This window comes from Mixophyes fleayi, chromosome 7 (genome assembly GCF_038048845.1).
Source record: "Mixophyes fleayi isolate aMixFle1 chromosome 7, aMixFle1.hap1, whole genome shotgun sequence".
NCBI lineage: Eukaryota > Metazoa > Chordata > Amphibia > Anura > Limnodynastidae > Mixophyes > Mixophyes fleayi.
The window spans coordinates 134,498,009-134,525,501 of NC_134408.1; the positions used below are offsets into that span (position 1 = coordinate 134,498,009).

General features: G+C 40.5%; 1 protein-coding gene across 2 annotated transcripts in view; it reads right to left on the reverse strand.

Moving 5' to 3' along the window:
- GPD2 (glycerol-3-phosphate dehydrogenase 2) overlaps nucleotides 1-24,969 on the reverse strand; it is a 167,378-nt gene extending 142,409 nt beyond the window's left edge. Inside the window, exons 1-2 of one of the 2 annotated variants that reach the window (XM_075180846.1) lie at nucleotides 24,752-24,969; nucleotides 7,843-7,958 (exon numbers count right to left, since the gene is read on the reverse strand). In XM_075180846.1, coding sequence (XP_075036947.1) covers nucleotides 7,843-7,941 — 99 coding nt within the window. In that variant the 5' untranslated portion in view covers nucleotides 7,942-7,958; nucleotides 24,752-24,969. The remainder of the gene's footprint in view (nucleotides 1-7,842; nucleotides 7,959-24,751) is intronic. The other variant, XM_075180847.1, reaches the window with a different exon arrangement.
- Nucleotides 24,970-27,493: the final 2,524 nt, after the last annotated feature.

The following is a 27,493-nucleotide window of genomic DNA, read 5'->3' on the forward strand; positions in this document are numbered from 1 at the left end:
TGAGGAGGAACGTGATGCATCTATCTAACCTCTGTATGAGTCTAAACTGACCCCTAACTGTCCCTTTCATACAAGTCACAAGGAAGCGGGAGAGGAAAAAAAACAGAAAGATAAGGCCATTGCTAAGGTCTGTCAAAACCAGAGATACAAAAGGTATTAGACAACTGGAGATGGAAAGAAAAAAATTAAGTGGAGACAGAAACACAAACTGGTAGACAAACAGTAGTAGGGAAGAGAGGAAAATGTGAGAGTGGGACAGACCTACGAGGGCTCAAAACCTCTAAGGACAGATCTACGGGGGTTCAACGCCTCTACAGACAGACCTACGGGGGTTCAACGCCTCTACAGACAGACCTACGGCTGCTCTACCCTTCTACGGACAGACCTACGGTGGCTCTACGCTTCTACGGACAGACCTACGGCGGCTCTATGCTTCTACGGACAGACCTACGGCGGCTCTACGCTTCTACGGACAGACCTACGGCGGCTCTACGCTTCTACGGACAGACCTACGGCAGCTCTACGCTTCTACGGACAGACCTACGGCTGCTCTACGCTTCTACGGACAGACCTACGGTGGCTCTACGCTTCTACGGACAGACCTACGGCGGCTCTATGCTTCTACGGACAGACCTACGGCGGCTCTACGCTTCTACGGACAGACCTACGGCGGCTCTACGCTTCTACGGACAGACCTACGGCGGCTCTACGGTTCTACGGACAGACCTACGGCGGCTCTACGCTTCTACGGACAGACCTACGGCGGCTCTACACTTCTAAACACAGATCTACTGGGCTCTACGCTTCTACCGATAGAGCTACTGGGGCTCTACGCTTCTACCGACAGAGCTACGGGGGCTCAACACCTCTACAGACAGAGGTACGGGCTCAACGCTTCTACGGACAGCGCTACAGGATCAATTCTTCTATGGACAAAGATATGGGCTCAATGCTCTATGACAGGCCTGGCCAACCTATGGCTCTCGAGCTGTTGTGAAACTACATGTTCCAGCATGCCCTGCCAGCTATCATCTGGCTATCTTCTGGCAAAGTATGCTGGGGCTTGTAGTTCCACAACACCTGGAGAGCCACAGGTTGGCTCAGCCTTCTCTACGGCATTTAACAAGATTTTTGCCAAAGTGAAGAGTGCAGCCATTATCTGGATTTCTGTGCTATGGAACACATTTCACATTTAAGATACTATACTAAACACCACTCGTAGAGAAATTTACTTCATTGTTAAAAAAAAGCAACACAAAAAAACAAGGTAAAATAAGCAACAATAATGATAGCAATAAATGAAACTAATAAGTTTCAACTAAGATGCTTTAAAAGGAGGTGATTCATCTTTCGCTGCGTTCCCCCTTCAATGGTAGTTGTGCATTTAGTCTTGGAATTCAATATCCTTCTAGTTATACACGTGGGCTGGGCCTACTTTTTAGGTCTGCAAAAGTACATCATGACACACAAAAGGGGATTCTAGCAAAAACACTGAGAAATTTAACATTTTATCAATTTATAAAAGGAAAAAGTACAGCATGAAATGTTTAATGAAAAAATAAAAAAAAAAGCAGCAGTGTTTAAAACAAAAACAAACTTAAAATAAAAAATAAATAGAAAAACTTAATGGAATGACAATAACACTGCGCTACAACACTGAGAAGATGGAAATAATGTGTATTTTCCCATGTTTTTTTTATTATACTGGGACAATTATGATTAATGAATTCACCATTTAGTAGTCAAAAGACTAAATCTACAAAAGTGAACTTATGACTGGAAATGTTTGATAAACCTACATTAAAGATTTCCTAATCTAGGGGAAACATTTCATTCATTTTGTATGCAACCCTCATTTTAAATGATTAGATCAATTTTCCCTGTGCTCATGCCCCATTTGAATTGCAAATTTCAGAGCCTTCCTAGACATTTGCAACTTATGGTGTAACAGCAAACAAGATCTAATAATTAGTGTCTATTTCTGAAAGAAGTGCATATTTAAAGACTACAGGCAATTAACAACCAGGTTGTCCTGTAATCACGTACAGTATTACTTTGAGTGTAGTGCTGAATTTCATGCAAATTATTCTCTTAAAACGCCGACTGCCTTCATTTTTCCAGGCGCAGCCAGATCCCGCTAATGGAAGAGTTAATATATGTAGCTGTTTTATTTAAATTTATTAGCACTGAGGTTATACCTACTTTATTCAAGAACTCTTTTTATTCATTGCATTTTAATGTGGATATTATTTTCTTGTCAGAAAATTAGCTCAGTCTAAACAACAAGATAAAGGAGTGCGATGTAAATCAAGCATACTAAAATATTAAATGTAATTAACTTTGCTAATAGTGCACTGTATGCATAACACAATGCTAAAGCTACGTTGTTAGGAAGAGGTAATCAAGCTGCTGGGGAACTACAGAGGCCAGCATGCCCCGCCAGCACAGTCTGGCAAGGCATGCTGGAACTTGTGGTTTCAAAACAGCCAGAGAGCCGCAAGTTATCCATTTCTGCTGTAGTTAACAAGTAAGAATTCTCTTACGTATTCTAAGAATATTCTTTATGGATAACTTTGCTGGTAATTTCTCTTCATTCTCTTTGAACATTGGAAATGTTTAAAGATATTCCATTAAAACAGATTTGTGTGTTTTGTTCTTTCTTCAACTGGTTTTAATGTTGCCACTGATCGGTGCATACGGAGGCCCGTGCTATGAACAATTAAGCACAACATTTGTGTGTTTTTTGTATCCTTATTTGTGTTAGATATGTAATAATGAACACTCTCTACACGTTCTGAGCACACCTCCTCAAATGTCTCAAAATATCTCCCAACTCGACAACTCCGCTCTGCACAAGATCTGCGTCTCTCTTCCACTCTAATCACATCCTCCCATTCCCGGTTACAGGACTTTTTTCGGGGTGCACCCACTTTATGGAATTCCCTCCCTCGCACACCAAGACTTTCCTCTAGTTCTTCAAACCTTCAAGCGTTCTCTGAAAACCCACCTCTTCAGACAAGCTTATAGTATTCCTCTACCACCCTCTTAATCTCCCAAGGTTACCCCATTACCACCATCTACACAGCTAACAGAAGAAAACAACCCTGTGACCAACATTGCTGTGTGATTGATCACACAGCCCACTCAATACTTTTTATCTTTGCATTCTAGCCAGACCAATATTCGATATGATGTAGCATTTACCCTTGTGTATCAAACTCCCATTGTCCCATAGAATGTAAGCTTGCGAGCAGGGCCCTCTTACCTCTAGGTCTGTCTGTATTACCAAGTATTGTTTTAGTAATGTCTGTTCCTAATTGTAAAGCACTAGGGAATTTGCTGGCGCTATATAAATAAATGATGATGATGATGATGATGATGATGAAAGACGGGACTAAGTGAACTAACAGGCAAAGCGAATTTACATGACGGGTTGGAAATATCAAATGTGAGAGTCAAGTTATGTAAAAGTAAGTCAGGCTCATTCTTCAATGAAGTTTCTAGGTCCGACACAAAGCCATATACCATTAATTACATGTTTTAACTTGAGTTTTTAATTTTAGTACAATACTTGTAAATGGGTCTAAAAAGAAAAAAAAATTGCTTTAATGACCACGTAGCCACTAGTGTTTTTACCAATGTTCGGTACCATTTCTTTTCCCCCAAACACATCTTGTTCCATTGACTTTACTGCATGTAAATCCATTGGGAAAGCCCACAATGGTCTCCAATGACCTTTAAAACGTGAGTAAAAACTTTATTAACAAACATGCATTTTTTTAACTGACAAAAATGTCAGCGGTACGGGACTTAGCATATGTACGATTCCATAGACTATCTGCAAGCAAGTACAGCTCTAATTTCATACATAATTAATATAATGGTACATGGACTTGTCTTCCTCAAAGAAAACCATGATAGATTAACGCACTTACACCCAGGGATATTAATGGGAGTTCCAGTAGGTGAGAAGAAAACACAGCATTGCTTTGAAGATGTGCACAAGAACCTGATTTCAGCCACATAGGAAGATATAATTGCTTAGAATACATTCAGGAATAAGAAATAATTGAAGTGCTTCATTTTTCTTATCCAGATTTAAGCACCTTGTAAAACTCAACAAAAGTCTTTTCACTGATGAACCAACATGCCAGATTAGCCAATTATAACACCTAATTAAAAGAACTTAATCATCTTGCAATAGTAAAACCACTTATCGCAGCATTAGTCTGAGTAAATCCCAGTATGACTTTCCCCGCACAACTTCTGTCATTTGATTAAAACAAACTACTTCATTACAGCCCTAGTCTCCATATTGTAATCCAAGTGGCACTTCCTGTGATAAAATAAGTGTATTTCTCTTCTTCACAATTATTTAGATTAATACAATTACACAATAAAGCAGAATACAATGCTATATCAAAAGAGGATGCCCGTCAATACCAGGTAATTATCTTAACGTATTCAGCAAATTAAATCCAACTACTTTTAAAATCGTTGTAACAGATTTCACTTTAATTAAAGGAGCGTCAGACTTTAGAATGAGAAAACTTCCCAGATTTGTATGCATATATAACACGCGCATACTCCCACTTATAATCGTGTCTTTATACTCATTTATTTAAGTACTTTTTAACCCCTTTATTTATAGTCTGTTTCTGTAGGCAGCTATTGAATGAGTTAAAAATATAGCTCCCGACATAAATGGAAATTGTTGTAGTGTGCAGGGCCGTCTCTTCTCTTCAGGGCCGTCTCATTGGGCACGATGGGCAGGTGCCCGGGGGCCCTGCAAGCAAGGGGGCCCGTCCGAATCCTAAAAAAAAAAAAATTTTTTTTTTTTTTTTTTAAATACTTCGGTCACATCAGCGGTGATCCGGCTCCCTCCCTGGTCCCCTCTTCCGTGCTGTGCTCGCAGTGAATGCTGGGCGTGATGTCACGCCCAGCATTCACTGCAACTACAGCACGGAAGAGGGCAGAAGAGACTCAGCGGCGCGGAAAAAAGAAGAGGATCTGACTTAAGGTAAGTTAAGGGGGCCCCTATATATATATATATATATATATATATATATATATATATATATGTGTGTAAAAAAAAGTGATTATATATATATATATATATATAATCATGGTTTTTTCTTACATACATATATATTTTTTTTACACACACACACACACACTATTTATATATATATATATATATATTTTATTTTTTTGGGGGCCCGTTACACTGCATTGCCCGGGGGCCCATAAAGTAGTTAAGGTGGCCCTGGTAGTGTGTGCTGGTAGGCTTGCAAGATCCAATTAAATAATGGGAATGTATGGCATTCACAATAGGGGAATTATCATCATCATTTATCTATATAGCGCCAGCAAATTCCGTAGCGCTTTACAATTGGGGACAAACAGTAATAAACAATACTGAGTAAAACAGACAAAGAGGTAAGAGGGCCCTTCTCGCAAGCCTACAGTCTATAGGTCAATGGGAGTCAGATAGATGAGGTTAAATACTGCACATTGGCACAGCCAGATTGCACAGCTAATAGTGATTTGTATGCTATGTGATCCAGTCACACAGCAATGTTGGTCAGGGGGTCAGAGGGCTGCTGTCTTGTGTGAATTGTGTAAAGGGTGGTGATAGGGTAACCTAGTGAGGTTAAGAGGGTGGTTGAGGAATATTATAAGCTTGCCTGAAGAGGTGGGTTTTCAGAGAACCCTGAAAGTTTTTAGACCAGAGGAAAGTCTTATTATGGTGTTTTTATGCAAAGGAGACAAAGGAGACAAAAGTAAAAAAGACTATTGGCAGTTTATAAAGACCTAACCGAAGTGTGTGTATGTATGTACAAATGTAGGTATTTATATATATATATATATATATATATATATATATATATATATCAGTGGCTGATGCACCACTTTGACATCAGACACACCCCTCGGACACTTATGTCCAATTTGCAAACATGTACAAAGACATTTTATATATTACAAACGCAAATGCTATGAACAGTACCGCCTCTTAAAACAGGGAGGAAAAAAGTCTTCTGACCAAATTTATTTTAAACACAATCACAGTTGTGGATAAAGTCTTGGTTAAAATCCCAGAACAATTAAGGGAGAAATCTAAACATTCATAACTTTCATAGGATTCAGAAATTAATCAACAGAACAAGATTATCACTGTTATCTGCACAGTTATTTTATTGCAAACAGTAACACTTACAGCTTACACAAGGATGTATTTTAATGTTTCATTGTTTCAAGTGTCATGTTGGGGAGGAAAGAAGAACAATAATATCTATTATCAAGAGAAGGGTCACATCTCTTAAAAGGAACTTTGCACTTCATTATACTGGACATTATATGTATATTTACACTTTTGTATTTGACATTTTAATAATTAAGATTTGGATTTCTTCACAGTGGATACATAAATAAGGGTTGTTAGTCTTCATAAGTGTAATTTGCACTATTTTGTTATAGTTTGTATTGTTTGTTTGGATGGAAATCTATGGTGTAAATAGCTGCACATGAAGAGGGCGCAGGTGCATCTAGATAAATTCCCTTTTTCATCATTTAATCATGAATAATCTAGCTTTCATAGCAGGAACACCTTCCCAACATGGGTGCAAGAACATTTTATTTTTATCCTTACTACAACATGCTCGACCACAGTCTAAGTAGGTGCGCCATTGCTCGAACGCGCCCTTACTGCGCTCGGCCTACACTAAAACATTTCCCTCCACCATCACATCTCTTCAGTTGTAAGGCAATAAAGTCGCAGGTCTGAAAAGAAGCAATGGAGTACATTCATTTTCTGAGCATGCGCAGTTCGAAAAATGCAAAATACGCTTCCCAAACGGGCGCACATGCCTACAACTGTTACAAACTGTATGAGAAGTCTTGCAGAAGGAATATAGTAATATATATATCTAATATATAAAAGCCTAGCGGCGTGTGTTAGTGTGTGTGTGTGTGTGTGTGTGTGTGTGTGGAAAAAAACTACCGGGTGACAGAGTGCTCAAGCTGCAGCGCCACCTGCTGGGTGGAGTTATATACTACACTGACCTACTAAATTCTTAGCATTAGCTTCTAATCTAATATATAAAAGCCTAGCGGCGTGTGTTAGTGTGTGTGTGTGTGGAAAAAACTATTTTCTCAGAAAGGGCTCATCCAATTGACATGAAATTTGGTATACTGACATTATTTGACAAAAAAAATATAATAGTGAAGTCAGTTAACTTCCATCATCCCCCCTTCCCCCCGTGGGAGGGGTAGTAAAGGCTAAATTTACGAGTTGAGGGCTCAAACTTATTTTCGTGAGGTAATTTTACCCCATGAACACACATGCTGTGTTAGTGTGTGTGTGTGTGTGTGTATGTGGAAAAAACTACCGGGTGACAGAGTGCTCAAGCTGCAGCGCCACCTGCTGGGCGGAGTTATATACTATACTGACCTACTAAATTCTTAGCATTATCTAATATATAAAAGCCTAGCGGCGTGTGTGTGTGGCGATGAAGATGACAAGAACCTTTTTAACACCTTAAGTAGCTTGATTTGACTAGAATGCATGAGTATCATGCACGGGTTAACTTGTATATATATATATATATATATATATATATATATATATATATATATATATATATATATACACACACACACACACACAAATATATGTATCACACGACCTGTTAGGATGCCACGTTTCTGTTTCTTAGGAGATGGTGGTGTAAATGGCTACCCACATTCATTGCTTGAGAACTTCTTTAAAACCAATGTGGTCACAAATAGGATTAATATTTCAATCTTAAGACACAGAAAATCTCCAACTTTAGACATTACCTTTTTCTTTGTGTCAGTCAAATGAGAGAGACCGAATACAGTGGCCACAGCACCACCTCCCAGGAGAAGGGACCCTTTAATTACATTTCGGAAAGCCATTTAATCCTGCAGATGAACTACAGAAAAAAAACAACATGTTATTTAAATTATAATTGCCACAGAAGAATAAAAAACAGACTCAAAATAATATATAATTAGTACAACGACAGCATGTACAGTGACAATATCCTATGTGTGCTGTAAGATCAGGATACAACAAAATGATGACTAATTTTAGCACTGAAGATATGTTCCCATGATGTACACATACAGTTCCCCATTCCATCCATCAGCAAAATGCACCTGATATAAAGTACGATTTAGCACTAGAAGTATTATTTCTAGAATGCCATTACCAAGGAACTTTATAATTAGCAAATGCCATATGTTGGATTCTCTGCAGTGTCAAACATTATATTAAGCAGAATGCCGTGGTGTCTGTATGTTGTACTGTAACTCCTGTAGCTTTCAACGCAGCAACACCATGACCCGCGGTAATCACAGGCTGGGCTCTACATCTCAAGGATAAGAGGGTCACAGCTGATCAGTGTCACCACACACATGGGTAAACTACTGGGCAATATGTTAGTTTATCATCAAATCTTAACTTAGACATACGTGTCTACTTAAGGACCTCCCTTCTGGGACAAAGGACTTGTCCAAGGGCGAATGGCATGACTGCCGTCATTGCGGCTCCACCCACCTCCGCGCAAGTATTTGCGCAGTCGGGAGGGGGATCTGAACATCGAGGCCTGAGACACACAAAAGAGAAGCGATCCAGGAAAAGTGGATCCCCAGGACTCCCCAATATTGACGAGTCTCCCGGGCATTCTTGGAGAGTAGGCAACAATGGACTTAGACAGATTGGGCCTGATGCGGAGTTGAACTTGCGCCAGTTTGCGTAACATAATTCATACTGCTCATGCCCATAAAACGTATGCATACCCGGCAATGCAGACTTCTGCGCATTGGGCACTTGCTCCTCCTTACTACGGAAGAGGCGGAATTGGGAAAGGAGCACACAAAAAGCAAGTTGATTATAGTAAGGGCATGTTCACGCCAATGCGGCTCATGCAGACCAGCAGAAACACACACACACCTGTTAGGAGACTTATTTGTTGCACCTGCTAGAGGGCAGGTGCAGACACTCGCTGATGATGATGGCTTGGCGTAAACCAGACGCATAGGCTGCTGATGCGGAGCCAGATACATCCCGAGATGTATGGTTCTGCAAATGGGCAAGAAAAGCGCTATTTCTGCACTCGCTTTTCTTTAAATAATAATAATAATAATGAATTACGCCTACTTTGTGACCAACTCTGCATTAGCCCCACTGTGTCTATTGATTAATAGAAAAGTTAGCTATCTAGGTTGTATTAACATTTTTCAATGGTGTGAAAGATATCTCTTTACCCAATGTGCTCTTCTCCCAACCTATGCCTCTCTGCTGAACTCAAATAGCACATGCAACTAATATGTAGCATACAAATGCAGGAACTCTTGAGCAAGGTATGATTGACACCACAACCTTCTTGCATGATTAGGACAGGACCCTCATATCCCTACTCTGTGCTGCTAGAGGACCCTGATCCTTTCACTATCTAATTCTCAGCCTGTAGTTTCTTACTTGCCTCCATTGTCCTCCCACATCTTGGCACTTGCCCTGTCGCATGTATCCTGTCTTCACAAACACAGTCCCTCTAGTGGACAGGTTACTGTCTCCCACACTTTGTCCTGAAATACGGCGTGCTGCTGTGAGCATCGCGATTGTCCTGTACCCACCCACTTAAAGATGGGGAGATGAGAAACTGATACAAATGAAGAGCAATACAAAAAGAATGCCCTCACTCTAGTCTAATGCACATACAAAACAAGCTCAATGTAGATATATTTAGACAATTAAAATGTACCCCCCACTGTCAAATAGAATATTCTGCCCTCTACTGTTACATATAAGGTTATTACAAGCAATCAAGTATTTCCTAAGCAATATAAAAGAACAAGGCTGCAGGACAATGGCTTTTAAGTAAGCCATGGATCTCTACGGTGACTCCTTATACATTTGACAATATTCCTTATAATACTCAAGTCCCAATTTAAAGCGAGTTTGAAGCAAATTGAGGTGATCTATATAGCAAGTTCTATTCTGCCTTCACTGATGACACTTATACATTCCACCAGGGAACACTTGGAAAATGAGTTCTGTAATTAGAGCTCCGAATATTCCTCAAATCAGATAGTAGCTACTTCAGTCCCATTTCCTCAAACAGAAAAGGAGCAATCTGGAAATGACAAAAACGCGTAGAAGCCGGAGAGCGCTCATAGTGTGATAATTCCAAACACCATATAATGTGGATAATTTCACAAGTAAACTGCATACAATTAATAAAATCAAATAAGGCTTATCCATGCCGATTGCCTGCTTATCCCCCTCAGTCCTGCTTAGACATAGTCACATAATATCAAATCTAATAAAGGAATAAAAGTTGACCTTGAGAGGGAAAAAAAAATAACAAGCCACAAAAGGTGGCCACACACGTGCGGAATCTTCTGAAAACCCTCACGTTAATATAAATGTTTATCGTTTAACTGAAACCACGTTGGAAACTGCAAACTGTGGAAATGTGGAACATGAAACATGTCACATGAAACACGCTGGGTCCGTACTGGAAGTCAAAACCTTGATCAGGTAAACAGTCCGGCTAAACAATGTAGGAGGCCACCCTACGCATTTCGTTAAACAACGTCATCAGGGGTGTCATATATATAACACTGATCCTCTGCACTCAGCAGGCACAAGCTGGGTGCAAGAGGGATGTGCCCACATTGTATAATCAATGTTTTTTTTCCTTCAAAGGGAAGCATGATGTGTCTTTCATATGATGCACTAAGTTTCCTTGGCCGACCACTGTGTCTACAATCTTCAACGTTGCCCGTTTCTTTGTGCTTCTTCGAAAGAGCTTGAGCAGCACATCTTGAAACCCCGGTCTGCTTTCAAATCTTTGCTTGGGAGAGACCTTGCTGATGCAGTATAACTACCTTGTGTCTTGTTGCTGTGCTCAGTCTTGCCATGGTATATGACCAGTGACTTGAAACTGTCTTCCACAACCTCACCTTTGCAGCAGACGATGGCTGTATTCTCACCCAGTTTTAGGCCTCCTACACAACTGTTTCAGTTTCAGTTAATGACTGTGTTTCAACCTACATATGAAAATGATGATCATTAATCACCTGTTTGGTATGATTGGTTAATCATACACCTGAATATAATCCTACAAAATTCCTGACCTTGTAAAGGAGTACCTAGAAGAATTGATGCTGTTTTGAAGGCAAAGGGTGTTCACACCAAATATTGATTTGATTTAGATGTTTCTGTTCATTCACTTTGCATTTTGTTAATTAATAAAAATAAACTATTAACACTTATATTTTTTTAAAACCAATCCTATGTTGCAGCATTTTTTTCCACACCTGCCTAAACTTTTGCACAGTATTTATATATATATTATATATATTTAGTATAAAAGATTAATAACAGTTTCATCGGGTAGATAGTTATAATGTTTTGCTACCAACACGTCACTTCTCCTTTAAGATAGACTTGTGACTGCCAAGAGCAACAGGTTCATTTGCGCATTTTAAGCTTCTGCTCCTAGATAGAAAATCTTTATTTAGCAAAGCAATTTTATTAGACACTTTCTGGTGCCAGATGACATGTTGGGCCCAAGTACAAACACTCGGCAAACACTGTTCTATTAATGTATGTGGTCTAGCTTAGCAAAGGGAACAAGGAACAGCTTCATGCCTGAACCTCAGATTCCACTTGCTGCTGCTACAAGATTGTGTGTGGAGGAAGGGACAGGTTGATTTTTCAAAATAAAAACGTCATTGCAGTGAAAAAAGCAAGGGAGAGAGAGGAAATATAACTTGTTGATAAGCAGTCATGTTTCCCTATTTATACGTTCATTACCACATAGATATTTCAGAAAATTGAGGTATAGAAAAGAGCAGAAAGTACCCTTGGGGTGAGAGAACCAGGGATGGTTTCTTATGTCAGTTCATATTTACTATATTGTATGTTGTTTATTGTTCTTATTTATATTGCTTCTTAAATGTATTATTTATTGTTGCAAAATACTTTGCCCTTGAGAAAATCTAATACAAATATTACACGGTGCAGGGGATAACTTGGGGCTTCTCTGGGGCTTGCAGTAATTTCTCGAAACTCACAAACTGCAGCTCACTAGACTTTTTGTTTTCTATAAAAAAAAAGGTTTGCACAGTGGGACGTACGCAGGTTTGCAAAGTGCATCTTGCGTGAAATCCCTCTGCACATATCTAAAAGATGGCCCAGGCCTATGCAGATTAGAGCAAATTGGGCACTTACCAAGCCCCCCCCCCCCCCGCCCGCACTTAGAGAGGCGGGGGGAGGGTCGTTCTAGCATTGGCCGTGAAGAGTAAAATAGTGTTTATGCAAATGAGGGCCAAGCAGGCCTGCAGAAACAGCCATATACTCCTGTTAGGAGTCCTATCTAATACACCTGCTATAGGACAGGTGCAAATACACAATAAGGATGAGGTGTACATGCTGCTGATGTGGATCTATCACGAGATGTGTTTGGCTCTTCGTATAGGTATTATTATTATTATTATTATTTTTTATTTATAGGGCGCCACTAGCTATCTGTAGCGTCGTACAGGGACAAACAGAAACACGATACAGGGTGAGACAGCACGGTACAGTTAACAAAAAGCACAATAACTCCGAAGCTCAATGTACAGCTAGATGAGAGGTGAGAGCCCCAAGCGGGGTAGAGAGAGGGGTAGAAGGGCAGGAGGACCTCGTGGAAGAGACAAGGAGCTAAAGAGCAGAGTTAAGGTGGTGGAGAACAGAAGGAGAGGAGGCCCTGCTCGAAGGAGCGTACAATCTAAGGGGAGGGTAGGACGGACAGAGACGCAATGGTAGGAGGAGGGAATGGGGAGCACAGAGGCAGAGACGGAGAGGGGCGAAGAGGAGAATGAAAAGGAGGGAGGTAAGAGGGGGACAGGAGGGGGGACAGGAGGGAGGGCAGGAGTGGAAGGGGGGTAGGGGGAATATGGGTAGAAATATGAATGCCCCTACAGACTTATAAAACATTTGTAAAACATGCAACAAGTCACCTGATAAAATAAACTCTGAAAAATAATGGAGCAGTGGACTCGGGGCTAAGTGATGATGACATTCTGCCATAAAATCTTGATGATACTCAGATAAAACCTAAAAACCCTTTGTTTGAGGTTCAAATACGGCCAGATCCCAAGCAGGGTTGTCATCTGTTACAGGTATTCCCTGCCTCCCGCACATGGGCCCCAGGATCTGGCTCTACATGCAACCAAAGGGCATTTTTAACAAAAAAAAGTAACCCCAACAATGCCCTTTATTCTAAGTCAAACGACCAATAGCAGCTAAAACCATAAACAGATCCCAAAATATAAACCATACTTGTCTACTCTCCTGGATTGTCCAGGAGGATAGCGAGTTTCAGGAAGTCCTCCCGGACTCCTGGAAGAGCAGGCATCCTCCCAGATCCTGGACAGAGGCGGGGCTTAATGGCGTGACTTGCATTATTAAGCCCTGCCCCCTGCGTTGTTCTGCAGCAGTGGGCAGAACCATGGTCACCACCCTCCCTCGATACCTCCCCTTAGGTACCTCCCAGAGTAGGCAAGTAAGACATAAGTACAACTCTAATTTTAGGAGAGGGAGATGCCTCCAAAGAAATGTGTCTAAAAGTGTGGACAGGTGGCATAATATTCAGAAGTGCATTGAGTAAACGTCACACCAACCTCCTACCGCTTGGGAGCAACCCCTTTCATTAAATCAAACTCTGCTCTTATTTATTCTCTTAAAATACTGGATTATTGTAATGATGGGAGTGAGGGAACATCAGAACTTCCTCTATTATAAGCACCTCTTTTCTGTGTTTGATGAACACAGAATGTAAAGCTTTCTGTTGCTAGAAAGCAGAAAACATGACAGCTGGCCGCTGTCACAGGACTGCGGAGCAGAATATAAAGGAGAAAATAATTGCAAACCCATATGTTGTGGCTGCTTGTAGCCATGTAACTCCAGAGCCGGCTGACGTGTCCTCACCTAGCAATCCCTGCTTCCTCAATGATATCCAGATACAAAAGACAGCTAGCTGCCTACAAGTATTGTTTTTCTGTGTGTGGTTTGAGGCAGTGAGTCTGCTCTCTGTACTCTGACCGATATGCGGTTCCAGGGAGCTCCCGTGTTTTACCTTGAGACTATAGTCACTGAGATAATGAGCCTTGTGTGTCTCACATACTGACTAACAGTCTGCCCGACATTCTGCGTTAGACCCTGTGCCTATCGCACGTAATGATCTTTGGTCTCAGAAAATCCATGATGGGCAGTGAGTACAATACTGAAGTCTGACTCACTGTGATCCGTGTTCTGTGATACAGACTTGTTTCTGCATATACAAAACCACCGAGCTTCAGAATAAGTGATGAATGGGAGATTCTTTCCCTACTGATGTCTATATCCCAGTCATTCTCACACAGGTCCTTAGGGACAGAAAGTGCAGGACATACGTGCAACGTTGACTGGACTTTTGTGAGTCAATCATTGGTCATTTAATGCACCAAAATTACTAAACCTAAATTTAAGCCCAAATATCAGCTTTGACTCCCACCTTCTGATGACCTACATTTATTGATTTGTACCTGCCCTCCTGCAACCTTTACTAAGTGCATTGCTTCTTGTTCTTCTCTCCCTTCTGTGCATTTTACCCATGTGTTTATATATTCTTAGTTTTTGTTACATTTTTATGAAACACAGCTTTGTTGTGCGCCCTGCTCTGTGTCATATCCAAGGGCTATTACAATAAACAACTAGAACAAGTGAAACAAGGACAAATAGAAGTAAATCAAGTTATCTGAAGGAGGAACATCATATATATATATCTATATATCGAGAGAGAGAAAGAAAGAAAGATAGATAGAGAGGCATATACACACACACACACACACACACACACACACACACACACACACCATATTTGGTGGCACTGTGGTTAGCATTGTTGCCTAAGAATACTGTGGCTTTGGGTTCAAATACGATTATCTGCAGGTAGTTCGTGTTCTCCCCAAGACCGCAGGCGTTTCTTCCTCGTGCCCTCGTCTGCTCCGAAGGTCCAGAAATACACTGGTAAGTTGTTTTTTTTTATGCTTCTAACTACATTGGTCCTAGTGGGTGTACGCATGTTTTTAATTTTTTTAGATTATAAGCTCCACTGGGACATATATACAGCTCTGCGGAATCTATTGGTGCAATATAAATAAAAGAGTAAAACTCTCTTGGACAAATGTGGGCACTAAAATAAAAAAAAAGCCAAAATGCACAGACATCACTACTTGTTGTTTAAGCAGCTTTACAATGAAATGATCTGTTAAAGATTCTTATAGCACACTAGGTTCAGCTTGTTTTCATACGTACATCACAAAACAGAACATCCACTATATAAAAACACATCACCAACAGAAACTCCCAGAAACCCAGTTAATCATAAAGAGAACTTCTCAATGCAGCCTTTATGTCCACGCAGACCCAGGCATGAGAGAAATACAACCCATCAATATTTCATATAAAAAGTAATTTCCATCTCCATTCAAACTATACAAGCAGTTTTGTGGGAAGTTTCCAGGAACAGAAAGACAAACATGGTTTCAGTTCTACCATGAGGTTACGCGGAGAACGTTCGAGGGCAGAAGTAAAAAAGAAAAATGAACCAGACGTAGCAAAACTGACTAGTGTCAGTAAAATCCCACGCATAACAATAACAGCCACTGTTGGCGTAACACAGAATACGTTGTTACAGAGAAGATGAAACTAAAAACCAATGTGACTTTATTACGTCTCAAAATCTACTTACACTATGTTAAAACTGAAACTTTCACTACATTGTATAATGATATACATAGTGATTATTTAAAAGTGTTTCCCCTCTTTAAGAAGAAGATTTATTTTCTTTAAATAGCAAGTTAAGCATGTTTTAAGCAGGCACCTGTCATTTTTCTTAGCAACACTCCTATAAATCATTATCTCCTTTTCAAAAGTTCTCTGGTTGGCAAACAAAAATGGCTGTCAGACACAGACACAGTGGGCCTGAGTCATAAAGGAGAGCAAAGCAAATAAAGGAGTATGTTTGCTCCTGGACAAACCATGTTACAATGCAAGGAGTCCAAATTAGTTTATTATTTTGCACATAAAATACTGGCTGTTTTTTCATGTAGCACACAAATACTTGATAGCTTTATTTTTACACTGAAATTTAAAGTTAATCTAGGACATGCCCTACCCCAACTATAAATCTGCCCCCACATTTTAAATTTACCTCCCCCTCCAATGCAACATGGCTTTGCCGAGGTGCAAAGTTACTCGTTTTTTATGCTTTACTCTCGTTAATGACTCAGACTCAAGCCCAGTAACTCTGCTACACAGACAAAAGCTCACAGCTCTCAACATTTTATGTGTGGCACAGGGGAGATAAAGAGGAGGTCACAGTGCAGACAGAGTTTAGCCTCTCTGCTCACTACATCATGTGCCTGTGGTTGCCATGGTAGTCCAGAATCCTACAATCATTAATACCTGCCTGAAGAAATAAAAATGGTAAAAGCCATCATTCACATTTTATTTTCTTAAAGCATTGGATCAATTTGATTTTAATCAGGACTTCTTACCACACTATACTGTGTAATGTCATTTCTAAAATCTTTTTCCTAATTACATTTAAAAATAAAAACAATCATTGATTAGATAACATTCACCTATTTTCATGAAATTCACCTAAATAAACCCTGGCGTAATGAGTTGCCATCAGAAATCACATAATTGTTGGAAATCCATCTGTGAAGACTTAAAGTGTTTTAATGGGTTTCAAAATAAATACCTGTCTTGGCAACATGCAACAGTTAGTTAATGCATTTCCAAACACGAGCTTCATCGTGAAGATCATATATTCAAAGAATCGAGACAAGGCTATTGAAAAGCATTAAGCAGGTGAAGGATGTTACATATATAATATATATAAAAAAAAAAAAGACTTTATTGTACACTTGTGCATTGCAACCGATGGCAGCTAGTGGTCGGTGACCAGGGAGGGAAACTGGGACTAGCCAGAGTTAGGTTGCCTGGTATCTTCCTGACGAAAGCATGCTGTTATTGTGATGTGAACAATAAAACACCGTTTGATTTCAAGCAAGAAGCTGCTGGTGTCTGATGTCTATGGGCTGTCAGTGTCACAAGCTGTCAGAAGTTCTACAAGTGGTGTCATTGTGGGATTTGTAAAGGACAACCAAAGCACAACTGTCCACCGAGCCAACCAGATGAGTGAAATGTAATGAATATTACTATCACACATCAAACCGTTTCTAAAGCTGTCAGTTGCAGTGGGAGATTGCTGTATTGCAAAATAAAAAAAAGCAAAAACAAATATTTTGTCTGTGGAGATATAGGTAGTAGCAATAACTGTTTTCCAAAGATTTTAAAAATTGCTGGGCATTGTAGTGCCACACCTTGTTTGTTCTCTGAGTTGTGAGTTGGGTGTGGTCCAGAAAATTTTGCTATTTGCTTATGGGGAAAGCTAACGCACCTGTTTATTTATTTTTTTCAAAGAAAGCAAAAGTTTTAAAAATTGCTGGGCATTGTAGTGCCACACCTTGTTTGTTCTCTGAGTTGTGACTTGGGTGTGATTCTAAAAACCCACATGCCTAGAAGTTTGCTAATTGCCTGTGGAAAATACTGGATGAAAGTAAAGATCAAGCTTGCGGTTTAAACGCTGCAATAAAACAAGGAGAAGTTGTTGCCGGTACAAATTGTCTTTATTGCAGCTAAGATAGGCAAGAAAAAGAATAAGATGTCCAAAAAAGAGCTTACAAACAGGTGTGTCTGGAATTCAGTCCCAGCAGGGTGAATTGGAAAAACTGCACTGGAATTTGCAAGAGGGAGAGGAGTCCTTGCCCCTGCACACATGGCACCAGCCTATGCCCTTTGACGCATGGCACCAACCTATGTCACTTCACACATGGCAAGAAATGCCCCTACACATGATACCACATTGAAAAATTCAACACACCCATAACATACCAGCCTTTTTCCCACAGTCCCGCACATTGTACAAACCTATGTCCCAGAACATTGTATCAGTCGGAGTCTTTATCACATGTCTAAAAATTCTCAAAGCTGGATCCCGGCATGTAGACCTCTCAGACACAAGAGTACATTGATCAAACATTCTAAAAAGGAAAAGTGGAATGGTTGCCTATAGCAGTCAATCAAATTCTAGCTATCATTTGTCTAGTATATGCTACATAATGATAGCTAGAATGTGATTGGTTGCTATAGGCAACACCTCCACATTTCCTATTTAGTAAATTTTTATTAGGGCCTTTAGAAAATGAACATTTTTTAAAATGTTTTTTAAACATTTTTCTAAAATCTTTTAGAACAAAGCAACTGAGGAAGATTTTAAATGGATAACGAATAAAGTTTATTGCAATCAAGTTCCTCACACGTGACCATCATTCCATGGATGCTCTTCCTTGCAGTACACAGACATCTGAGTCGTGTCAGAAACTTTTTACAAGTTTCCTGAGCCAAGTTCTGAGGAAATTCATTAGTTCCTCAGAGTAAAGTGTTTGCTCAGCCTTGAGCCATATGAAATCCTTGAGGCCTTATATGTGGACCAAAATGTCTCAAAGATCCTCAGCTGCAGAAAATACATTTTAAATACAGAGACTGCATATTTCTGTGGGACAGAACCCATTCGCACAGAAAAACCTACACATACTTGCCTACTTTTTGGAGATCCAAGGGACAAGAGCAGCGCCCGCCTTTGGTGTCTAACAACGCAATTCGAGTCATCCCAATGCAAGGCTATGATGACGCGTTTCGCATTGCACCAAAATGCATCAAAGCCCCGTCCACTTCAGAAGAAAGTGAAGAGTGGTGCTGGAGGGTGGCCTACACCTATCCAAGAGCCATTAGGCTAATAGCCCCGCTATATTGTAGGGCATGCAACCACATTCAGCCTCTTAACCATTGTAATTTCCCCTCTTGACTGATGTGTGACCAGCTCTGTAACAGGTTAGTCCATGATTATTATTATTATTATTATTAATTTTTATTTATAGGGGGCCACTAGGTGTCCATAGCACCGTACAGGGACAAACGAAATTACAATACGAGGAGAGACAGCATAGTACAGTAAACAATAAGCACAGTAACTCCGTGAGCTCAAAGCACAGCTAGGGGCGGGGGAGGGGAGAGGGGAAGGTCTGCATACAACGGAGCCCAAGAGGGAGGGCACGAATGACAGGGAGACCCCCAAGGAGGAGAGGAGGGAGAGAGAGGGGACGGGGGGGAAAAGGGTCCTCGAGGAGGAGGGCTAGGTAGCTGGAGAGCAGAGTTAACAGTGGTGAAGACAGGAGGAGAGGTGACCCTGCTCAAAGGAGCGTACAATCTAAGGGTATGATTGTATGGTGATCACTTGTCACCAGCTTATATCACCAATCATAGATGAACCTCCTGTTCGTTTTGTGTGAACGCTTCATGCTGGTGCTCTGATCTCATAATGTGGTATCTTGCTCCTCTACAGGGCTGTAAGTTAACACTTGTGGGCCCCATTGCAAAATGTTGTAACAGCCCCCGTGTACTGCCCAATGGTGAAAAGGTCAGGTATAAACATGGGGCACCATAGAGGAGCAACTCGTGCACCTATGGTAGTTATGCCCTTGCTTCTCTATAAATGTTAACAGCAACTTCTTTTACTTTTTAGGACCAAGGGCCACTTTTGATTCTCCCCAAAAAAATATAATTTTGTAGCCATCATCTTATTTTGAGCAACAGTAGAACAGTCTAAACTGTATCACCTACTTGCAGTATAATTTGACAGTACAGAAATACATCAGGGATAACAACCATTAGAACAAAACACGTTCTAGTTGCCCGGTAAAATGCTTTGTATTGTGACCTTGCCTGCTCTTACCACTGGCTATGTGCTGAATCAGTGTAAAGACAGAATCAATTATCACTGGACATGGAGCATATAAGGACAACTCTTTGCTGGTCAACGTGGGACAATCAATACTGGGAGAGGATAACTAGTTCAGGTTCAGACCTTGATAATGCAGTAACCTCAAGAGATGTTCTATGTGGTTTTAATCAGTGGTCGAAGTGAAAATTTAGAAGTGGTGGTATGAAAAATGTAATGGGAATATAAGTGAATGGAATTTGATAATTACACAACGAAGGCACTAGGACAAGCGACGGTATGGCATACCACTGTATACACCCCAACTTCGACCACTGGTTTTAATGATTTACAGTTTGCTAAGTGTCATGCAAATACCATGTAACCAACAGACTTTTGATGTAATAAGCGCAGGGACTTTGGAATGTTCATAGCATAAAGCCCCGCCCCTTTCCTCCCGAGCAGCTTCATAACTGACTGGCTGGAGAGACAGACTTTTTTTATTTTTTGCAGTAGTAGCTATATAAATCTACCACACAAATATATTTGTAAAGGAGACCCTGAGATATAGGAGAACCACATGGAATAATAAGCTTCAGAAATATAAAACTTGCTATTAAAGAAAAAATAATAACCTATGCGAGATTGCAACTTTAATGACAACAAAAATATTGGCTTATATTTGTTGTTTTATAAAGTTTTCAGAGTTATTTACCTTTTTGGTGCCTTAAGTATTGCAGAGAATAATGGCTGATGCTGAGAGGCCTACTAGAGATTCTGATTCAAATTAACATCCTTCGGTCCCTAGCTGAGCACTGTGCCCCCGGCATAAAGGTTTGCAAGCTCAAACAAGCTGGGAAAAGGGTCTGATAAATTCCAGGTGTACAGCGTTGTATACAAATCACTACGTATAAATCAATACATAAATACAATAAAGTTTGCTACACTGTTTAATTGATTTAGTTTGATCTGGTGGCATTATTCCTTGAAAAATTATATATTGACTTTGTTGGACTGTTACGAGTCGCAGCGGCTCTGGCACCGCCGTGACTCGCTCCAGCCCCATTGATGCGTCCCAGCCGTCAACATGACGACCGGGGCGTCACTTCTGTTTTTCGCCCCGACCGTCGCCATGACGATGGTCGGGACGCTTCTCTATTACCACTGCGACCCAGCCAGCTGGCCGGCCAGGCGCATGCGCTTTATCCCTGCATCCCAGCTGGGGAATAGTATTACTCACTTGCCTGCTGTTGATTGGTTGTCCTGGGTATATTAGGCAGGGAGGGCCTTACCTCCCTGCCGGTTATAGTTCCTGCTCTGTGCATACTTACCTGCTCCCTTCTCTGTTCCTCTTCCCTGCCTTTGGATTGATCTTGCCATGTAAGACCTTGGACCGTGTACTGGACTCTGCTATATTGCCTGTGACCCCGACCTCTGCCTGTTACCTGGACTCTGCTATATTGCCTGTGACCTTGATCTCTGCCTGTTACCCGGACTCTGCTATATTGCCTGTGACCCCGACCTCTGCCTGTTACCTGGACTCTGCTATATTGCCTGTGACCTTGATCTCTGCCTGTTACCTGGACACTGCTATATTGCCTGTGACCTTGATCTCTGCCTGTTATCTGGATTCGTTGTTTTCCGCCAGCCCTGACCTTTTGCCTGGACCACACCACCGCTGCCCGCTGTACCCCTTGACCTCGGCCCGTTTTGGACTTTGCTATTCTACCACCTGGCCCTCGCCTGCTCTGTGGTAGTGTTTTAAACTTGTACTACTTTGAGCTTAAGACCTGGGGGCATCCGAGTACCTGTGAGCACGATCAGCTCTACAGGAAAGGCAGCTGCTATAGGTGAAGACCTCTGCGACCTATTCTACAAGTTTATGACACTTGCCGTGAGCCATAACATGGACATCAAGTGATTATTTAGATTCTGCACTTACTTGTTCTTGCAGAAAATATCAGGTTTAACCAACGTCAGTACACATTGTAGACAAAACAAGTGTAAGTCACAAGTGATGATTTCACTCTACACACTGGGATAAGAATATCAACAAACAGGCCAACATATGCTAGTTACCCAACTAATATAACTGGTTTTATACAATAAGGCACCTTCAAGCAATGCAAGAACAAACCTAGGAACAACGGTTGCTTTGTTAGGCTTGGCGGTGCAATAATTAAAGGTGGTTGACAGACTGAGATAGCAGCGTATGCAAATTGCACACACGAACAGCAAACTGCAAATAGAATGTTAGCAGACCAATTAAATGTATGGTCACTGTATTTTTTATATATAACATTTTATTTACATGACAATGTAAATTAAAAAATAAAAAAAAATAAAAAAAAAAAATGGGCGTATGGTTCAATGAGTGCAATGTTGTTGAGCACTTCTTAAAGTTGACATTTAAAAACCACTTCTAGATGCACAAACACCATTCATATAATTTTAGACCACAGCTGCTAAAATTCATCTCTAGCGCACACGGATGACCTTTCCCACCCGAAATAGCTTGAGATCTTGTCAATTACTGCTAGGTAGTTAGTCTGTCTTAGAGGATTCGTAGTATAGATGGTCCACATGTTCCCTGCCAGTAAAGGGATTTACAGAAAGCTATACATAAAGTTACAACCTAGTCATACCATTCCATCTGCAATAGAGATAGACTTTGTCACCAGGGCGCTTTAGACGCCAGAAAACATAAAGGAAACTGAAAAATGGCTCAGATTAAGGCTGGGTACACACTACAGAAAATATCTCCGGATGCGATATGGTTACCGATTTTACCAACAACTGAAAAAAAAAAAATCCCGATCAGCAGCCGATTCATGTGTACACACTAAACACACCTTACAAGATTTACCTTCAGATCTGTGCTCTTCATCTGTCATAACCATCGGCTGAAGAAATCTTGACTCTGCACACTCCATAGAGATCTATGGACACTGCCGGTCGTGAGTGTACACATAGAATTGGAACAACATTGTTCCATCGTTGAACAAGATTTTTAGTCCGGTTTAAAAATCAAACTATATAATGTGTTTTGGAACGATAACCGTTCATAGTTGCAGCGCACAAACTAACGCGATATCAAGCCAAATGGTCGTTTATCATGTGATTGACCCCATAATCGGCTGAAAAACCTGTAGTGTGTACCCAGCCGAACGTCTTCTTGCCAACATTCCAAATTGAAATTCTGGGACACATTAAACCACCCCCCAATCTGCAAACCATGCCTTGATCCATTCAAATAATGACCTGTACCCATACTACACCCATTTCAGGTGAGACCATGTCCCCTTTCTGGTATACTATGCCCCTTTTGAATGCAAAAAATTAGGACTGCTGGCATAGATTATAAGATATAATATATTTTGGGATTAGTTATAAGAGAACAGCATTTAAAGGGGGGAAATCAATTCCCGCGTTGTTCTACAGCTCTGTGAGTCGCAAGCAAAAATCCACGTAAAAATTACCGTAGTAACGGAAATTGACTGCAGTTCGCTTTGTTCTAAAGAACAATACAGGGAACTGAATCTACCCCAAGAACTTTGGCCAAAGAGTCATATTCTCTCTAAAAAAAAAAAAAATGTATGTTTATTTATTTTACTTATGATGCACAATAGTTACTATGTGTGTGGGTATTTGGGCATGGAGGCCCCGCCCTCGCTGTTCAATGCTATGATTTACACAGTAGGGGGCGGAGCCATCATGATGATGCGATTTGAAGTAGGAATGCGGGCTTCTCTCCCAACAGTCCGGGGGAACTCCCCATAATTTTGGTGTCTCCCTGACATTCCAGGAGTATAGGCAAGTATGACTTATTAAAATAGTCCAATGTGTTTTAATGTACTGTAACCCATAGCAACCAATCAGGTTATAATTCTTTGCAAGTATTTATGTAGTGTCTCTTGACATCTAGTCATAGAAAATAAAAAAGGTCATATGAACACATCGAAATCTGAACCTTTGAAATCAGGTATGATGAGCGACATTTTCAAAACTGTTCTGTGAAATATTCATCTGATTCCGCATTTGAAATTTCAAACTTTTGCCTCATGCTATTGGCCTTCCATATTCTCACTTCTACCCCAACCACACCACATACATAGCAGAATTTATTTTTGTCGTCCCAGTTCCATTCACAGTCTAAGGGGGAGATTCAATTCGGAGTGATGTTACTCCACAACAGTCCCTATAGTGGCTTACCAATGTGGCAGAAATGTTAAAATCATTATGTATAAATTGTCATACTTTAATTCTGCATGCTCAGTTAAAATAATTCTATTAGCTATATTTGTTTCAACCTCTTTTCTGTTCAAATATGGTAACTACGCACAAGCGGCTAAGTTAACTTAATAGATACAGTTCTGACTAATAAGAATTCCCAAGCACTTCCTGCCGTAAACTGTAAACTAATTACACAATGAAATGTTAGTGCATTAGTCATATTTCCTTTATCCCAAGCACATGTGTAAAGCATGCCCAAGTCATGCTTACCAATATGCATGAAAAAGGTCCATCTGTAATTCACAGCCAAAATGTAACAAATATAAATATATATATATATATATATATATATATATATATATATATATATATATAAAACAAGGACACAGCAAAATGTGAGCAGGGCACTAAAAGGGAGGTATAAATCTTACTTAATGAAGAAGAATGGCAAATTCATGGGTGCAGCCCTGCTAGCAAAGAGGTTCTGCAGCAGTTGTGATTTTTGCAGCATTGCAATTATGATACACCAGATGGATAGGAGGACCCCAATTGCAGGCAGCGGTTTCTAGGATGCAGTCAGGGCGTAAGATAAACATCATACTCACAAGTCTACAACTGCAGTCAGTATCTATCACTGTATCACCAGCCAAGGCTCCCTCTTCCCCCAGTCTCCGTGCACAGAGTCCACAGGCAGAATAAGCACCAGGACCTCGGGCAGCTCCTCTCCAGCACCCGCTGACCACCTGTCACTCTGCAGACATCACCCAGTCCGGGAGGCCAAGCATCCAAACACGGAAGTAACGCAGCACCACTCACCAGAGACCGACGTGTCTGATAACCAATGAACAGTCAGCGCTTCAACGGCGTCAGCGAATCACAAGCTGGGGCGAAAGCCCGCCCCTCTAGTATTACATTATTGCACAATATTGCCATACAAGTTGTCCTTAGTCTGTGTGACTGAGAGACTGAAGCTGGTCTAGGAGCTGCTGATCAGTTTACTGCCAAGATGTGTTCATTAAATACATGTACATCAAGTTCCAGGAAGGAGGATGAGAAGCCAAAGCTGTCTATTGTAATTGTACAGTATACAACAACTGTGCTAAGCAGCCATGATACAGTGGGGTTCCTAAAATCTGTCATCTGCTTGTCAGTCATGTTATACATTTTATTGAGAACATCTCTTTTTTGTGTCTCAGAAAAAATTCCTTTTATGGGCTGCCCAAAAAAATGTCAAATGGATATTTGGGGGCCTTCGTCATCATCATCACCACAATTTATTACTATAGCGCCACCAATTCCACAGCGCTGTACAGATAATATATGTCATTCACATCACTCCAATGGTATAATGACAATTGGGTTCTCAGCTAAAAAAAAAAACAAGTCAAGCTCCTCTGCTTTAGGGCCATATTTTACAATAACTGTTTTTTTATATGCAGGGGCAAACACAGAATTTTTTAGAGGGGGGTTTCCACACCACGCCGCCAGTGGGCGTGAGCAGCATGCATGGGGGCGAGTCTATAATTTTAGATAGTACTTGGCTGCTCTCTAACTCTTCCTATCTCCATAATGTACATGGGCAATGCTGCGTGTACTACTGTAGGTGCACGCAGCTCTCCCTTTTCAAGTAGAGCCGTGTGAAGCAGGTGCAGGGTCCTGCCACCTCAATTATACAGTGCCCCAGGCGTGGAAGGGGGTTTCCAGGCACTAGGAAACCCCTCCTCGGTTTGCCTATGATATGGTTATTTTCATTTCTCATCACAATGATATGGAATGGAAGATCATGACAATTTATTAAAAGTATTCTGCCGGGACAGCGGTCACGATAAATGGATGTCCCGTCGAACACCTCCTATCTCTTCTATGGTCACTATCACGGCCACCTTTGCGATAGTGACTGGAGGGAGAGCAGATCTGAAGATCCTTCTATCGCACTGCTCTCCCCATAGGCTTCAATGGCTAACGCCATCTTCAGATGATATTTAATTTTCAGAACATAATAAATCACAAAAAATAGCAGTTTCCATAGAAACCTATTGCTTACTATAGCAGCAGATATCTCCGATATATGCTGCGATCCCCTAGTTATAAATAGAGGGGTATACTTAAATTTGCAGTGGTCCCCTGAAAACGGCAGCTACTATGGGCTTGCAAAATGGGCCCCTTGGTGTATAAGTTTAGAAAGATGAATGAATGTGTTTTTACGTGCATTCCAAAACAGCAGGTTTACAAAAATTGCAATTATTACATATTTTTTTAGAAGAAAAAGAACAAAATATATACAATTGTTCCTCTTTTGATTCTGATGTGTAGATCTATATGAATAAACTCTTATATGGCTCTAAAATATTCTTTACAAGCTATGTTCAATGTTATGTTACATCTTGTATAATGTATTTGTTTGAAAATCAAAAGTGTGATGGATTACACATATTTTAAGTGCCCTTATTTGGTTATTAGGAATGTTATTAAGAGTTAGAATCTATTAGGACTATACATTTGTTTGGCCCCAACATGAAATTTACCCTACCAGTCTTGCTCGGGCTGACCATTGAAGTTAGAAGATCCAAGAGGTCTTCAGCTAGGTTACCATACTCATATAGTGCACTTTATGAATGCAAAAATTAAAACGGGCATTATGGAAGCAGTTTTTACATTAACAGGCATTAGCAGGCTTCTAAGATGATAGGGGTGAGGTGAAATTATAAAAAAGGGAAAATGCATAGGGAGAGCATATACTTTTGGGGCAAATTTGCAATAGATGCATGCCCCATTTCTGTCTTTTGAAATGTATTTGTATATATTTATTATTATTATTATTATTATTATTATTATTATTATTATTAATAATAATAATAATAATATTAATATTATTTCTGAGTAAAACCTGATATTAAGGCATAATAATGATCAGTGTCATATTTTTACTGATCCTTATAGGCAATAGGAAATTAATTTCTAATGCCCCAAACTAGACAAGATCCAGCAGTTTCTGAAAATAAACTAATAATTTTTGTACCTGCTAATGATCATAGCAGAAGTCAAACCGAACGGGTCTCATGTAGAGTTGGAACTCAAATAGCGCCTTCTGCTTATAATTCACTTTTTTTACTTCTACGCATGCCCGCAAAACCGTAGTTGCGGCCACATGTTGACTGAGTCGCATCTTGCGATTATAGCAGCTTGCTGCCCCTTACAATTGAAGAGGCGGAACGGAGGAAGAAGGGGGCATGTAACGTGGTCTTGGAGCAAATGTGACTAATGTAGACTGAGACTCAGACTCATGTGCACCTGTCTGGAGACAGGAAACTTGCTTGTGCTCGATCACTAATGTAAGTTACAAACTG